General features: G+C 26.3%; 3 protein-coding genes across 7 annotated transcripts in view; 2 read left to right on the top strand and 1 right to left on the bottom strand.

Annotated features, from left to right (window-relative positions):
• Window positions 1-18106, bottom strand: part of RapGAP1 (Rap GTPase activating protein 1) — a 201603-nt gene that overhangs the window by 160100 nt on the left and 23397 nt on the right. The gene's annotated exons all lie outside the window — the stretch shown is intronic.
• Window positions 1226-17769, top strand: LOC149058239 (uncharacterized). 5 transcript variants are annotated; one of them, XM_089221755.1, is made up of 11 exons: window positions 1226-1247; window positions 13963-14152; window positions 14232-14375; window positions 14443-14553; window positions 14662-14772; window positions 14971-15081; window positions 15157-15288; window positions 15568-15645; window positions 15723-15976; window positions 16130-16289; window positions 17406-17769. In XM_089221755.1, the coding sequence occupies exons 2-11, from the start codon at window positions 13972-13974 to the stop codon at window positions 17507-17509; spliced, it is 1386 nt and encodes a 461-aa protein (XP_089077881.1). In that variant the 5' UTR covers window positions 1226-1247; window positions 13963-13971; the 3' UTR covers window positions 17510-17769. The 5 variants fall into 5 exon arrangements, with proteins under 5 accessions (XP_089077881.1, XP_089077880.1, XP_089077878.1 ...); XM_089221754.1 differs by lacking the exon at window positions 1226-1247 and adding an exon at window positions 9319-9442; XM_089221752.1 differs by lacking the exon at window positions 1226-1247 and adding an exon at window positions 9469-9689 and having other exon boundaries at window positions 13966-14152.
• LOC149058240 (uncharacterized) lies at window positions 9699-12667 on the top strand. Its single transcript, XM_089221750.1, has one exon. It carries the CDS (start codon window positions 10403-10405, stop codon window positions 12590-12592), a length of 2190 nt encoding a protein of 729 aa, XP_089077876.1. The 5' UTR covers window positions 9699-10402; the 3' UTR covers window positions 12593-12667.

The raw sequence follows: 18106 nt of genomic DNA on the forward strand, positions 1-18106 counted from the left end.
ATCCGGGTGTATGTAATTTGCGCCAAAAACAACCCCCCAAAAAATGCATATATATATGTCATTTGCGCCACATCTAAAATTGTATTTTGGTAATTTGCGCCACTTTTTAAGTTTATAATTTGTGCCTAATAAAACTAAATAAAAAGGCAATATGTAATCTGCGCCATCGTGTACCTACAAAAATTGTAATTTGCGCCATTTTTCACCTTATTAAAATTGTAATTACTAATTAGCATCACTAATACTAAATCAGTCATAATATAATTATAAATAAATGTATAAAAGTAAAACGTACTTAATGTATATTAAATAAGTAAATTTTCGTTTAGTTATAAAACATATAAATCGAGATTGATTATGTCTAAATCTAAATAATAGAGGTGATATGTCTCTATTATCAGTAGAACATAACAATATTATATTGGAAACACTACGTCGGTATGTATTATTGTATATTATATGCGATATCAATACATTTATCTGCTGTTAAATTCCAACAATTGAAGTTAAAAGTATGGCGCAAATTATTATTCCATTTCGTTTTCTCTCGTGGCACAAATCACCAAAATTAATTTGTATATGTGGAGCAAAATACATGTTGTATTTTTATATTTTGGTTCAAATTACATACGCACATAAATGTACCTATTTGTGGTGCAAATTACAAGTAATAAATTTGGCGCAAAATACCATCTCCCTTTTATCCAACTCATCTACTCTAGATACCTGTGATGGCCTATACCTACCTGCAGAGCAGTACCTAATTCTGGTGGTTTTTTTTGAGAGAGTGGGGAGGTATGATTGAAAAAACCGGTGCACACGAATTGCATACCAAAACAGGTAGACGAACCTTTTTGAACGAATTGCGTCCCGGACGCAATTCGTGTTACCTTTTCTTCACTTAACATTTTTTGAGGTTTCCAGTGGTTTTCAAATTTATTTTTAATTTTGATATTTTTAAATTTTTAACAAAATTATAATAATTAAATATTTATCATTAACATAATATTATTATATGAAAACTTATTTTTAGTGGTTTGTACTTTTAGGCCGGAGCTATACACGGCGTATTCGCCGCGTTTCGAACGCAGCGTATTTCGCGGCGTTTTCTATCGAATTAAAAATAAACCGATGCATTTTTAGTTCGACGGACAAGCGGCGGTATACGCAGTGTAAAGCAATAGCTCCGACCTGATGGATATTTTCGATAAATATATTAGGGACTATACGGACTTCCCAATCGATAAGTAAGTATGGACTTATGACTTATAATTTGTATGTTTTATGTTTATGATAGTATTATATTTTTTACAGTTCAATTTAAATTTTTTTATAAATAGGTATGTGATTAATTATGACATATAATTTATATTATTATGACATTATTATATTTTTACAATTAAATTTCATTATTTTTATACAACCTGGCATATCTTTATTGTCACAATATCGTTTTAGGAACCACTTATAATAATTAACTGTAGATGAAAAACTAACACGTTCAAAAAGATTCGTCTACCTGTTTTGGTACGCGATTCGTGTGTACCCGAAAAAACAATGTATAAGGTTCCTACTATGCATCTAGGTACTTACTTTTATTGTGAAATAATTGTGTACAGTACATAATTAGATATATTTGTAATGTTTGTAAGTAGACATAATATCTATAACTCGATGACCTAATAAAAAAAAATGTGCACACGATAATAAAAGAAATATATTGATTAGTTTGATGTTTTTTGGGATAGGTACATTTTTTAATACAAGTATACATTAATACTCTTCATACTTTATAAAATCTCAAATGCAATAAGAATAGGTTTATCAAATTTACAACAATATGATTTTAGATACTGAATGGAACGAGGTATATTATATTATATTGGTTTTACAATGATGCGTTCAGTGTTCACGTAAATGATGTAAGGGATAAAAAATAAGGAGCTAAGTTATTTGAAAACAGTCAGCCCCTATGTAGTAGTGGTGAGATAAAAAAAATAACTCTTAATGCTTTTTTAGGCAATCGAGAAGAACAATATATATATATTATACATTACACCTTTGGAACAATAACGGTACGTGAAATATTAGATTTATATATAATCAATTTTATTGTATAATTAAAAATAGAATAAAATGTAGGTATAGACTTGTAATTTCAAATGCACATTTTTAATTGACATTTATTAGACATGATATCATATAATTTGAAAAATATTTAAACTATTTTGCTCTATTTATAAAATTTTATAATATTTTCGGATTTATGCATTATACGATATTAGGAATATTAGGGTGATAGTCAAAAGGTTTGATTATTTAAAAGACATTGTTCCTCGTAAGCTTTTCCAACGTCAATTTAAAAATTACAAAAGTACATAGAAGCGATAAAGAAGTAATTTCTTTACAGACACATGAAGTTCAAAATTTGATGAAATTTAATAGTTGAACTAAAAATAACAATTACAGTTTTAGTTATTTTGTTGTAATTTAAAAATAATAAATCCGTAGGGTTTTGAAACGTTTTTCCATCACATATAGGTGTAATATAATATTAGGTTTTATGTACACAATGTCATCTCCAAATTTTCTAAACTAATTTTAAACTATTTTTACCTTTGCACACTACTTAGTTACACCGTTTTACTGTACATTGGGATTGACTAAAACAATTAATAACTAACGGTGTTAATATTTATTATAATTTCGACCGAACATAATATGTATTTAAATATTTAACAGATTTTGAAATTTATCATTTATACATTATTTATGTACTTAGGTACTACTCAGAATTCCTCCGAGAATATTTTTGCGATATCAACTGCGATAATTTATCATTACTTTTAAAATATACAACAAGAATTTAAAGTACACCACTACGTATATACTGCGTAGAATTAAACGATGTGAAACAAGTGCTCGGTCTTTGTACTTAGGCTGCTTTTTCATTATTTTTTATCCTAATAATATTTTTTTTTCAAAAGTGTATTGTTTATTTTGTTTCTTGTAAACAATTTATATTGTATTTATTTTATTCTTTTTATTCATACAGTTTTATAAATATTTAACTAGTTTTACAAAGATTTGCCTAATGGAAAATGGCTGTAACTTAACATGACGAGTAAAAATTTCATAGATAGACCTAAAATATGTAATAATATATATTACACTACTACAGATACATATGAGTATAGGACTATGTGTCTACGTATAAAAACAAACATTATAAAATAGTTTGCTATTAATTTATTTTAACATTTATGAGAAGTTATGTAGGTATTACCTCTTAATTAACTTAATAAAAATAATTGCATGTATTCATAAATATACAATATTAATACAGTAGGTGTTAATTTTCCAAATTATGAGTTAATTTTTAAATATTATTCACACATTGAATATTTGAATGTAATAATTACTTTTATAGTTGGCGGTCATCCATAAATCATAATTTTATTTTTTAATTGTAAATTAAAATGACACAGATCAGTTTGACATGTTAAAACAAATGTTACAAATGATTGCATACATTATTTATTAAATGCAATAGTAACTGTATAATGTTTCATAATACAATTGTAAAAATTAAATTATATAAAAATATGATTGAGAATCTTAGCAATAGGTAGTTAATTGGAAAAGAGAATTGGAAAATATAGATTTCTAAAATGTTACCAATATTATAGTTTAAAAACAATGAAATTGATTTTGGTGGAGAATAATACAACCTAAATAAATCTTTATTATATTTTTTTAATTAAGTTACTAATTAAAATGTAGTAATGCATTTTTTCAGAATGATAAAATAAATTGGTACAAGAGCTATTGAATAGCAGCATTTATTTATTTTAATTAAACAATGAGATAAAAATACCCATTACTTTTTAAATCTTTTCCATGAACTATTTCAATGCAATCTCTATAGTCAATATCGTAATTTCTTATAAAAATATAGTAATAAGGAAACGATAGGTATTTTCATAAATACATTTTAATCACTTATGGGAACTGTAAAATAATTCTATAGTTAACTTCATAGAAAGCCACTGATTCAGAGATTTAAAAATGATTATCACAACAGGCATAAAATATAAAGTATAAAATATATTATAGATATTATATTATCGGCGAAGATGTATCTCTCTGGAAAATACTTCACTAAATAATATTTGTGGAAACTAAGTTTAAGAATCCATTAAATGATTGTCAAAACAGGCTAATAAACTTATATAATAAATACTATAGTGTAAAATGTGTAATAATAATAATAATATTTTATGATCTAAACGTATGGACACTGAACTGTAATGATATGACCATAAATATCCGTGACCACTCCTTTTGCTTATTGTTTGCACAAAATCCGTTAATATAATATTCAAAGTGACTAGAATAAAATTCTAGTTTCGCCCTTTCATTGTCAACAAACCGAGGGTGCGTCCAAGCTGTTACTATTGTTAAGGTTTATGATTTATGCCTGAAAAATAATAATCATAAGTGTCGTGAGCAATCCAGTGGGGGTTTAATTACAAATACACTATAATAATAGTATAAATACCGGGGAGAAATTTTTTATTTATGTATTTTTAATGCGAAGTGGGGCGGGCTGTTTGTTTTGTGACAGTCTAAACATAAGCAAGGGTATATTTTACGCACATTCCGGTTCCTGTTTTAACCTCATTAAAATTCGGACCATGGTAATCCTCATAACTCACGTAAAAATTAACGTGGACATAAGGGAAGTTGTCCTATAGAGTATATAATTTTACTGTACGACAATTTTTACTTGGATTTGCAGTATTAACACTTTCCCAAGCATTTTTTACCCCGTTCGTCTCATCTCACACTACAACCAAGTAGATGTAATGTATATATATAACTCAATATATGCAATATATTGATAGAGTAAATTAATTTTCTCACATTTTATTCAAATAGTCTGATATATTAATGATATGTATTTAATTTAATAGAAATTAAAAATTACTCATTAAGGTGTTGATGAGGTGATGTAAACAATAAATTACTCACATAAAAAAATAAAGTCATTATTTAATGTTTCAGTTAAAATATTAAAAACTATATTTTTGTTCTATTTAATACATCTACCTACTATATTATACGGGTAGTTCATTAATCAAGTTAAAGCACCTGAGGTTTGTGGCACTTTCTTCTATCTTAGTTTTTCATCTAAAGATATTACTCTACCACAAACACTATACATCCTATAGCCTATAACATATATTTTCTTACACAACTATAATAATATGAGCTATCAAGTATCAGCTACATATTTTTACCATCAGAAATGTTAACTGAGTTGTGCCATTCAGATTCAATATTATGATTTAACAAAATAACTGAATATTGATTGATTTGCATTCATAGCAAAATAAATCTGACTGACTTTTAGTAAATATAGATAATTAGTAATTATCATATAAAATACTTTAATACAATATAGTGTTTAAGTCTTTAAGATAATAAATACATGATTATTATATTGGCAACCAATATCTTAAAATACAAATAGGTAACTACTAAAAATGATTCTGATTTCCAATAAATGAATGTCTAAATATATACTAATTTCTAATAAAAATGTATTCAGATTTACATTCTGAATGGAGTAATGAATGTGTATTGATTTTATAATGATTTGGAATGTTGTTTTTATTTTTTGCTTTATTTTTAGCCTCAAAGCAACAAAAACTTCAATCTTAAACTTTGAGGGAGTTTTAGAAAGAACATTTTATCAGGGTTAATACATTGGGAGTCAAATACGTTGTACTAAATAATTAGGAAAAACTAAACAGAAATGTAGGTATTACAGAAAAACTGGAATATTTACAAAACACTAGTTTTAATAGAAGATTTCTCATATAGATTGTCTTACTGAAACTAAAAAATATAAATTTACATTTTTTTTATAAGCGTTTTAATCTTCTCAAATTTTGTCTGATAAAATCGTATAATATTAGACTCTAAACGGAGCAATAATGATAACAATGATCGATGTAGTGTGTAATTTGTATTTTGGAGCTTGTGGGCATTTCTTACTAAAGTAGAAAAATGCTTAGATTTCACCCTTTGATTTTCAACTTAAGCTTCTTATCTGATAGAAAAGTAAAACAAGATAATTTCGGAGTAAAAAATAATTAAATTCAAAAACGTTTGCTAACAAAAAAAATTTGTGTATTTAAATAAAAAATCATTTATCTTATTTTGTTGAAAATCAAAAACGAATAACCTAGATACTTGAAAATTTTCTCAAATATTTGCATTTTCTATACATGATATAATTTTACTGAAGCTATCCTAATTATACCGTACTAATGTATATAGGTTAATAACAATAATATATTTTAAAATAATAATATTAAAATAGTGTAACTATATAATTTAGTAGCTGAATTAACATTATATTTAAATTACTTTATTTGCTTTAATGAAATATATAAGACAATACCTACGGAAACCCCGTAAAATTAGGTTCATCCATTTCGAAGTAATGACTGGAAAAATAGATAGACCCCAGGTAGCAAAAATGTAATGATAATAATACTAAAATATTATTAATTCATTAGTTCTGAAATAATATAATTAAAATAATATACTATTGTTTTATTTACGTTACATGTATTATATTATTATAGTACTAAAAATAAAATATTATTATATTATTATTATGGAATTATGAAATTAATATTATTAATAAAACAATATAGAGTGGTTTTATTTTCAATAAACATATAATATTATTTTTAAGGTAACAATAAAATCATACTATATTATTATTAATGAATTACTAACTTATTATTATTTTCAGAACTATATGGTATCGTTTTATTTCCAATAAAATTATAATATTATTTTGCCAAACAGTAAAATCATACTATATTATTATTAATTCATTGCTATTATAACATATTATATTATTATGTTCTTTTGTTCTGATGAAGAAGGGAGTTTAAACCCAGCCCCACTCAGGACTCAGCCGCTCCTCAATATGGCACGTCATTCATTCAGCATAATATTGTGACGTACGCTTTGAGTACATTTTTGAACATATTTTTGTAATTTTAGATTCTGGGTGGAGCGAGGAAGCAGAGGCGTATTTATGGGAGGGGATATGGGGGTCATATCCCCCCCCCCTGGAAGCTTATTTTTTTTTTAAACCCTGTTTAAAACGATATTTTGAATATTTCGATAGTTGTATGAACATTGAACAACTATAATGAACTAACTTAACCTATATGAATGAAAATACATTTTAAAACATTTCCTACTTAACCGATTTCGATAATAAGAAAGAGGCGGCTATCTAGTTGTTGAATATAATATTGTTACCACGGTCTTAGATTGTTACTATTGTTGTTACTTATTTTTGCTGTGTGATTCAAAAATATTTCCAAACATAAATAAATTATTAAAAAATTTATGCACATTACCCGTTTCGACAGCGACCCCTTCCTCGGAGGAAGCTATAGTGATTTTACAATGATATTTATTTATTTTTTCTATCCTATAAACAAAATTTCTCCCAGAAAGAGTGCTTTAATTTAAACATACCTATTGTATCATCTTTTAGAAAATTAGATCAAGATGGTACTCTAAAGAGGTCATTTTTTAATTTTCTCAATAGTTATTTAACGCAGCTAGAAAAATCACTGAAAAATTTCGAAAAAACGGGATTTTATCAATATTTTTTTATAACGTTTTGCTTATCACCATAGAAAAGAATAAAATTTTAAAAAATACCTAATTCAGTAATTTCCACTTGGTATATTCGTATATTAATATATTATATTCAATATTAATGGTTACATATATTCATACATTTTCTTTCGTCCGCTCAGAATCGTGTTATTGAATGCGATCCTTGCATTTTAATCGAAATGTAATAATCGTATAATACGCTACCAGTCCAAGAAACGACCACCGCTGACCTACTCTTTTTTAATCTATAGTGGTGGTTACGTAAATTTTCTACTTAAATTCTTTACACTACATAATAATATATACCAGATACCACTAGCTACTATAATGTTTTATGTTATTTTTACGAAGGTGTATGGTAAAAATATTTATTGCAGCTTAAGTATATGCGCCCTGGTCCGTACGTGTATTGTGTACCAAAATATGTATATTTATTTAAAAATAATTAAAAATTGTGTTATACACTTATTATATACATATATTATAGACATACGTGGCTACATTGTATATTGTATAATGTATATTATATTATAATAGGTACACTCCTCCGCCTTGCCGTCCATCATTTCAGTAGGTATACATCACTTTTACCGGACAAAGGTCAGTCGGCTGCCCAGCAAGAAACAAAAGTCAGTTGGGCACTTTGCCATCGAAATTATAAAACATGTTCTAAAATGCAACGTATTTTCATTATTTTCAAGCGATAGTGTTCTGAAATTCAGCGCATCGAATGCGTTGTTGCATCGAAACATCGTAGTTTCCATCGTAACATGACGTAACTAAAACCCGATTGTCTGATGGATTATGGATATGCGTTTAAAATCACTGATAAGGCCCGTTATCACTAACTATTGTCATAATTATTATTATTTTTACATTGATAACTGATACGAATAAATGAAGGTGTTCTGAAATAAAGCGATTTTTACCGATTTCATGTAGAATACAGTATTTCCATCAAGAATTGCAGCGTTGCATTACCGAAGGCGCAATAATGTACAATACAGTGTACTCAAAATTCTCATTATATAGCATTTCGACATTCGTAGAGACGTAGACGGTATACCATAGTTCGTACCACGGACTAAGATATAATGGACTGGCATCGAGTGCAATATCTGTGAGCCGAAAATGTTACGCGACGCGGGAGTGCGGGGGGAATTTGAGTCCGAATGATTTTAGCGCTATCTACAAAAGTCTAAAACAGTGCATCAAAAGAATAACCAATTTTATACTGCTGGCTGCTCGCGGCCTATTTGTAGATATTGCCACTAGGTGGCGTGCTAATCATTCGGACTTTTGTATGAGGGTGGAGAGGTGAAGAGAACATAACATTTGATGCTCGGTCCCTCCTACTCCCCCAGCCTTATCGATGCCAGTCCATTATATCTTAGTCCGTGGTTCGTACGTTCTATAAATAACTATGTGTTTATTGTTATTATTGTTATCAGCATAATAATTATACCACCGCCACGCGCTTGCTGGTCCGAGCGGAATGCGTGCCGCCGAACGTAATCTCCAATCGGTGAATTGGTCACAAATTTTGTGTTTTTAGCGTTGTACACATGGAGTATAATATCGTATAATGATCATTTTACATTTTCACTGCTCAGTGCTCATTGTATTGGTTATTGTTATTTCATTATTTGTTATTACTTTTAATTTTTATACTCTTGTAGTCTTGTGTGTCAATCGTGTTGTGGAAACACTGGAAACTTCGGTTCGTGTCATATTATTATAGTTATTAATTTAAAATTACCGCTAGAGTCGCGCAGTTACAGGCTACTAGGCATAGAGTAAGATTACTTCTCTTACTCTATGCTACTAGGTGACTAGGCCAGTTTTCAATTTTTCATTGCGCTGTCTACAGTTGTATACAGTATACTTGTATGTTGTATAGTATTTTATTATTTACTAGCCCTCCGTGCTAGTATTATTTATACTTTACTTATTTTCGGCAACAATAGGTAAGTAAATTACTGTATTAATATATAATATAAATTAAGTATAATACGCGTCACGATTCGATGGGGCATAGACTAGCTACCTATAAAATCTTACTACATTCACGCACATGCTTTCGTTGTCATGACTTCATGTAGGCTACATTCGCCTTACGCATTTAAATTTTAAACTTAATATTGTATGTGAAATTGTCTGTTAAATCTATACTGTTGTTTTTAATATTATGAGTCAGAATTAAATCAAAAACATCTTTGTGAATTTGTCTAAAAACTATCAAAGTTAAGAGCTAGGCAATTCTAAATCACATATACCTTGGTAGCTAGCTGCTTGGGATCTGATAACTGGTAATGAGCAAATACTTAAAAGTAATCTGTAAGTTTAGTTAATATGTCCATTCTGAACGCACATATTTTTGATAATATATGCTGTGTCGATGTGCACTCAAAATTTTAATTACAGTGCACAATACTAATCATTTACAATCGTAGCAAATCACAAATGTAAATTGTAAAAACCATTGAGGTTTAGACAATTATTAAGCATCACATGTTGTAGATTTCCAATAGGTCAGGTACATAATATATTATATTGAAGAAACAAAATTAAGTTTAATATAAGTAAACTAGGTAATTATGCTTTATTCTAAAAGACCTATATTATTATACAGTATCATTTCAATTAGTCTATACCAGTCTGTACGTAATCTAGGTGTTTAATGAGATTAATTATAAATAAATTACAGATACCTATATACCTACCTAACCATTTTTTGTTTATACCTAGTTCAAATATGAAAAAATCATTTCCATTAAGTTATCGATCAAAAAAAAGGCGAATTAATGAAGAATTAGAAGCCCATTATAATTCTGTTGAAGATAATTATTTTTTTATTGATGACTCAGATAGTATAATTGATAACTCTCCTAATAATTTATCACAAACTACAGAAAATAATATAGTTGAAACAAATAATAGCCCAAATAATAATGATTTTATATCAGATGATAGTGTAACGGATAATATCAATAAGACTCAAAATCATAATTTACATACTGAAAATGCTAATGATCTATTAAACATAAATATTTCAACTGATAGTGATGATTTTATATATTTTGATACAGATAAATCTTTTCGTTTTGAATTAGCTGATTGGTCAATACAAAACAAAATTCCACATACTGCTTTAAATAGTCTCCTATTAATTTTAAGAAAACATAAATGTTTTTCTACTTTGCCTAAAGATGCTCGAACTATTTTACACACAAAACCAGTAGAGTTATGTAAAATGCGAATTGTTGATCCTGGTAAATATTACCATTTTGGAATTGAAAATGGAATTAATAGATACTTTTCAACTTTTAATCTAATTGATCAACCTTCAAAAGAAATAAATCTTGTTATTGGTATCGATGGATTGCCTATTTCTAAAAGTAATTCCAATCAATTTTGGCCCATTTTAGCTTATGTGAGGTCAAAATGTAATGTTGTTTTTCCAATTGGACTATATTTTGGTACTGAAAAGCCAAATGATAGCGATGATTTTTTAAAAGATTTTGTAGACGAAGCAAAGCATTTAGTTGAAAATGGTCTATTGATTAATAATAGTATTTATAAGATATTATTAGATGTTTTTTGTTGTGACACTCCAGCGAAGGCCTTCATTTTGAAAATAAAAGGTCATAATGGTTTTTCTTCTTGCACAAGATGTGAAATTGAAGGAGAGTATAAAGAGAATCGGCTATGTTTTCCTTATTGTGATATTTCCAAGCGAGAAGCCAAACGAACACATAATAATTATGTTCATCAAACTGATATAAATCACCATTCACCATATACTACTATTTCAAGGATTGTGGAAATATCTGGTGTGAATGTTGTATCCTCTTTCTCCCTTGATTACATGCATTTGGTAACTCTTGGTGTAATGAAAAAACTCTTACTATTGTGGATCAAAGGACCATTAAGTGTTCGTTTATCATCTTCAAAAGTTAAACATTTAACCAATTTATCTTTAAGTTTCAAATCTAAATTTCCATGTGAATTTTCTCGGAAACCTAGATCTCTAGTTGAAGTGGCACGCTGGAAAGCTACTGAATTCCGTTCATTTTTGTTGTATGTTGGTCCTGTTATATTGAAAAACATTGTGTCTAATGATTGTTTAAAAAACTTTATGGCCCTCAATATAGCAATGATTATACTATTGTCTCCTAATCGTAGATCATTTATACAATATGCTGATGATTTGTTAAATTACTTTGTTGAAACATTTGAACAAATTTATGGACAGTATCTTGTATCTTCCAACATTCATGGATTAATTCATTTGGTAGATGATTTTAAACAGTATGGGCCTCTTGATAATTGCAGTGCGTTTCCATTCGAAAACTATATGAAAGTTCTAAAAAGTATGCTGAGGCAGCCTAATAAGCCTTTAGAACAAGTAGTAATAAGATATAATGAAAATGGAAACTTTAGTCTAAATAAAAATGAAACTGTCCAAAGTGATGAAAATGGCTTATTATTAGGACCACATAACGATGGACCTTTATTAAGTGGCTGCGTTAATCCACAATTCAGTTCTTTAGTTTTGGATAAATTTAAAATTAAATGTAAAATAGATGCTGATTCTTATTTTATTTCTAAAACTAATGAAGTTATAAAATTAATTAATATTGCTCACTCACATAACACTGGTGCAGTTGTTTTGATTGGCAGAAAATTTGAAATTAAGGAATTATTTTATGATAAACCTATAAGATCATCTTGCTTTGGAATATATATCGTTAAACAATTATCAACTAATTTATATTGTATGTGGACTATCAATGATATTCAAAATAAAGTTATGATATTATCATGCAATAAAGATTGCATTGCTATCCCTTTATTACATTCATCATAGTTGAGAAATTTAAGTTTGTATATAAAAAAAAATATATTTAAAATGTAGATTTTTAATTGTTTTGTAAATATCTGTTTTATTTGTACCTATCAACTATATAATATATAAGAACAATTGTATCTATGCCAGTTAGGCGAATAACCTATATATTTTAAATATTATACGGACAGTTTGTCATAAAATTATGCTAAAATTATAATACTTCTCTTTCAAAAATTACATTCATCATAGTTGAAAAATTTAAATTTGTATAAAAAAAAAAAAAAAATATTTAAAATGTAGATTTTTAATTGTTTTGTAAATATCTGTTTTATTTGTATCAACTATATAATAAGAACAATTGTATCTATGCCAGTTAGGCAAATAACTTATATATTTTAAATATTATGCGGACAGTTTTCATTAAATTATGCTAAAATTATAATACTTCTCTTTCAAAAATTCTACCAAGCGGATTTTTTTTTGGTCAATGTATGCTAAATACATATTACACAAGTAATTATAGTATTTTATCACAAATAAAAATTATTTAAATACCCTCTAATATATCTAGTTAATTATGTGAATTTTGTAAATGATCATATTACCTATCTCTAAATTTATTTAAACATTTTAAAGTTATTTTTTCAAACTACAGTTACCTATATTGTATTTTGGTGTATTAGTTGCGAGCATGTTAGAACATAATTTGTTTTCTCTCTTTGATAAATAAGTAACATTAAACATTTTGGTATGTTTTTAGCTTTAATATTATAGTGAATTGATAATAGGTCATATTATCAAACTTATAAATATTATCTAAGGTACATCATATTTTATAATTGATAGGTACATATTTTATTTTTAATACAAATTTTGGGGAATTTAAATATTAATATTTTACATAGTTATAAGTTAATTATAAACTTTTAAATAAAAATATCTATGATAGCCTATGATATGCCCTAGATAGTATCCCTATAAACCTTTAAGTTTGATAATAATAATAATAATAATTTACTCTAACATCAAAGCCAACAACACACAAAATTGAATTTTCTGAACATAATATTGCACATGGATCAGAGACAAAACACAAATGGAGAGAAGCTATCTATTATTGTGTTGCTTAATAAATTTACAACAGCATATTGTAATAAGTATTCACTATTCAAATCAATTTTAATTCTCTTTCAAGAATTTTGTGACAACTTATTTTAAAATGTTTTATTTTAACATTCTTAACTCTTATTAGTATAATATGTTAAATTATATAAGGGTTAAAATATCATAAGTTTATTTATATAACTATATAATATAATTGTAAAAAACAAATTAAGAGCATTATCATTTTGAAAAAGTTATTAAAAAAAAATTTTTCTATCTTTCAGTAGATAAAAATGTGGACTGTGGTGCATTTCATTAATGAAAATGCGGTTGAAGCTGTTCCTAGCCATTGGGTAAAAAAAGACGTTTGTGGTTGGCCAAAAAATAATATAAAAAAACATATACAATCTAGAACAATCCTTAATAAATATGGTTTTGATTATTTTCCTTCTAGAACGTTAAAAAAAGGCATTGGTAATTACAAGTTATTTACTTATTTAATGGATAGTATAATATATTTTTTGAGAGCGGTTATCAATTGATTTTTCTATAGCTAGTTATTTCGAAGCTAAGTCAAAAGCCAAAAAAGCTGAAGAAACATCTGATCTTTCAACTAATGATGAAATTCAGACCAAGATTAGAAGAAAAAAAGTATTGGTTCAAGATCCTCCGATTTTTAATCAATTGTTAAACGAAGGTAAATTTAAAACTATACAATTTTAGTGTTACTAAATTAACTATTAATTATAAACTTCTATATATAGGTAATTCATCAAAGTCTGATAATGACTATGAGACATTAAACAGTTGTAAAATTATGAGTTCACAAATTCCAGTTAAAAGAAGCTTATTTAATACAACTATTCCTAGTCCAGGTATTGTTCTAAAAAAAATTATGACTGTGTTTTAATATATGCCATAAGAATGAAGATAGTATAAATACTAACTAAATCTAACTATGAATTATAAACATTTTTCTATAGGTAATTTATCAAAATCTGATAATGACTATGAGACATTAAACAATTGTAAAATGATGAGTTCACAAATTCCAGTTAAAAGAAGATTATTTGATGCAACTTCATCTAGCCAGGGTATTGTTTTAAAAATAATAATGATTTTATTTTAATTAAAATAAAGCTCAAATATAATTTTGACATAAGAATTAAGATAGTGTGAATACTAATAATTATGTTATAATAATACTGTATATTAATAATAATAATAGTTAATACTGTATACACATATTATATGCCTTCGTTTAAAATAATATGTTTTATATTTTTTTTCAGATTTTTCAGATGATTTTTGTGGTTTAAAAAATAGTAACCAGAATGATATTCCTGATTCGCCAGATATTTTTAACTCTTTAACTGATTTAAAAGATTCATCTAATACTTATGGTAATCAATACTAGATTATTTCCTAATATATACTTTATAGTATATACAATATATTATATTTATACTTTTTATCAGGAACAATGCAAAGGTCAACTGTGGTTCACACAACTGCATCTCCATTTAAAGTCACTCCAGCAGATTCTAATCAATATGAAATCATTGAAGTAAACAAACCTTTAAGTAAAGGCTCCAGGATGCTTGATTCCAGTAAGGAAAAAACAATAAATGCACTTGCCATTCAAAACAGTTTCAAAATTAATTAGTTTCTAAAATGTTTTTAAACATATTCATAGTCAGTTTTATTATAAATTGATTAGTTATAATATTTAATTATTTGGAATATTAATGTCAACTATACTAAAAATAAATTCATTCATTTTACTATCTATATAATATTGTACTGTAACTATTTTAATATTAATACATATTTATTTATTGTGTATGAATATTATTTTACTTTTTATGTAATAACTGTTATTTCTACAGGGACATCTTCATTCCATGGTGCTATACATAAAAACAAACCAACTTTTAATGCTTCTCAACGTGAATCAATTTCTGATGGTAATTATTATATTAATCTTTTTTATTCTTATAATTTTCTTGGAAAAACATTTCATTGTTTATCTTTGTTGATATAGAAACATTGAAAAAAATATTGAGCGTAGTCATGAAAATTAAATATGATGTTGAGAACATTGGGCATAATCAAACACGAATGGACAACATTTTAACTGAAACTATTATAAATATGGGTAGTATTTCAAGTAGTAGTCATGAAAATTCAAACATTAATGATGATAATGATTATTGTTTGTTACTACCACTACGTAACGAGGACGAACTAAATAATTTTGAAGAAAAATTATTAAACAAGTCTTTCAGATTAAATGTTGTAAGTACTATTTAAAAATAATTTTTGAAATGATAAGATTGATAATAACTCTTTGAATATTTCTTATTTAAAATGTTGTATGATTTCCCTTTAATTTGTTTTCAAATTAAAATAATGATAAATCAGCTATAGGTATTAATTTTATTATTCCAGGTTAATGGTCTCAAAAGATTGGCGAAAAAATCATTGACATCAACAATAAGACAAATGTTAAGAACAGTTTTCGATGATGAATTTTTGAAAATATTTAGTTATGTTGGTCAGAAGAAAAAAAAGATATTTTCTTCATTAGCTTCATGTGCTATTATATTTGGTAATATTTTTTGAAAAATAAGAATTTATTATTAGAGGTAATTTATTATATATTTCCCAAGGTTGGTAGGCAAGCATTAATAAAAATAAATTACTCAAGTTAGGTATATGTTAAGAGAAATCGAAATTGATAAGTTAGAAGTTAACAATTAATAAATCTTAAATTTAACTCAATAAGTTAAAATTATATGAAAAAAAATGAATATAACTGTGTTTAAAAAAGGTTAATCTACTTTCTTTTAAAATTACTATGTGGATCCATAAAGAGTAACTGTTATTTCTAATTTCCTAAATTATAATAATAAACAATTTTATTGTCATGTTTAATCTACATTTGTAATTTTCTTTTTAATGTGGGCGGATCCCAAATAAACTTATATTTTTACCAAAGCGTGTAGCTATATAACTTTGAATTATTAATAAATATATAACCCATAACCTTAATAAAAATAAAAAGTTTTTGTTGTCAATGTTGGGGAGTAAAATATAATACCACTCCTACCTACCAAATGAGGCTTAATTTGTGCATACCTTAAATGGGGTTTAGCACATCAATGGTTAAACAAGTCCTTTTTTTATACACTATTACTTTTATTTACTTCTAATACTTCTTTGCACTTCCGTGTGTTTATATAACACGTACTTCTAAGCAGGTTCACAACAGTGGCTAGGATTTTCTGAAGGGAGGTGTTAATTATAAACATTATAAATAATAAATATTATATATAATAATACGTACAAATTAAAACTTTTATTTTAAAGGCCAATAGATAATAATGAAAAAAAATAATATTTTATGAAATAAAATCCGTGCATTATTTTATATTTCATATTGTATGACGTGTAAATCGTAAGATTTACCTATGTTCCTATTTTATTGTATATAATGTATATTGTAATATATAATATGTAATAATAATGTAATATATGATACGGCTCAAGGGGGGTGTCATATCCACCAAAAACCCATCCTTGTATACGCCACTGGCTCACAATATTTATACACCTACTTAAATTAGTATAGGTATATTCTCTGTTCAATATCCACTTCACTGATAGCATAATATGATGTTCAAATCAGTTTATTAAAATAATAATCTGTATTGAATTTTTTTAGAAGCCATAAGAAAAATTAGAAGTTTTCAAGACATATCAAATTCAGATATCGAAATGCCAATAAAAATATATTTAGCCGGAGCAGCCTTTAGAAAAAAAAAATGATGTATGTGTATGGTTTATTAAAAAAAAATTGTAATAATCTACTATATAAAGGCAATGATTATGTTATATTTTCTATTATGAGAAATACCTGAAATTAAAGGAATTATTAGTTAAAAAATTTGAAATTGTATTGAATTTATTTATCCTAAACTGTTCAATAATCAATAATACATAACAAAATGCATGGTAAATTTATGTATGTATAATTATTATATGTATGTATGTATTATTCATAAACAAGCTGGTGTATAATTGGTATATTTATATACCTACAATATAATATCTAATCAATACTATTAATATTACAATTGAATTGGCACCTCAAATAATAAACAATAATAAACTAAATATTTCTATTAAAAGTTCCTTTTAAGGTAATCAGGTAATGTAAAATTAGTAATTAAATTATCAAAATGTATTATACTAATACAAATATGAAGAATGAGGCAGAGATTTTATTTTGGTGATTATTATAAAATATTTGAATATAAGGATATAATATGAATATATTATTATTAATATAATAATGTTTAAAAAATATATTAATATGATTTTTTATATTATTATAGAATTGTTATATTTGAAATTTAATAATAT

The sequence above is a fragment of the Diuraphis noxia genome, unplaced genomic scaffold, assembly GCF_037042655.1.
Source record: "Diuraphis noxia isolate RWA-SAM2 unplaced genomic scaffold, SU_Dnox_SAM2 contig0002, whole genome shotgun sequence".
Taxonomy (NCBI): domain Eukaryota; kingdom Metazoa; phylum Arthropoda; class Insecta; order Hemiptera; family Aphididae; genus Diuraphis; species Diuraphis noxia.

What these genes read in the sequence shown, in the direction of transcription:
- LOC149058240 (XM_089221750.1), top strand. Translation starts at nt 10,403, where the DNA reads ATGAGATTAATTATAAATAAATTACAGATACCTATATACCTACCTAAC.
- LOC149058239 (XM_089221755.1), top strand. Translation starts at nt 13,972, where the DNA reads ATGTGGACTGTGGTGCATTTCATTAATGAAAATGCGGTTGAAGCTGTT. An exon ending in AACGTTAAAAAAAGGCATTG is followed by an intron (nt 14,153 to 14,231) that starts GTAATTACAAGT and finishes ATTTTTCTATAG; the next exon opens with CTAGTTATTTCGAAGCTAAG. An exon ending in ACGTGAATCAATTTCTGATG is followed by an intron (nt 15,646 to 15,722) that starts GTAATTATTATA and finishes TTGTTGATATAG; the next exon opens with AAACATTGAAAAAAATATTG.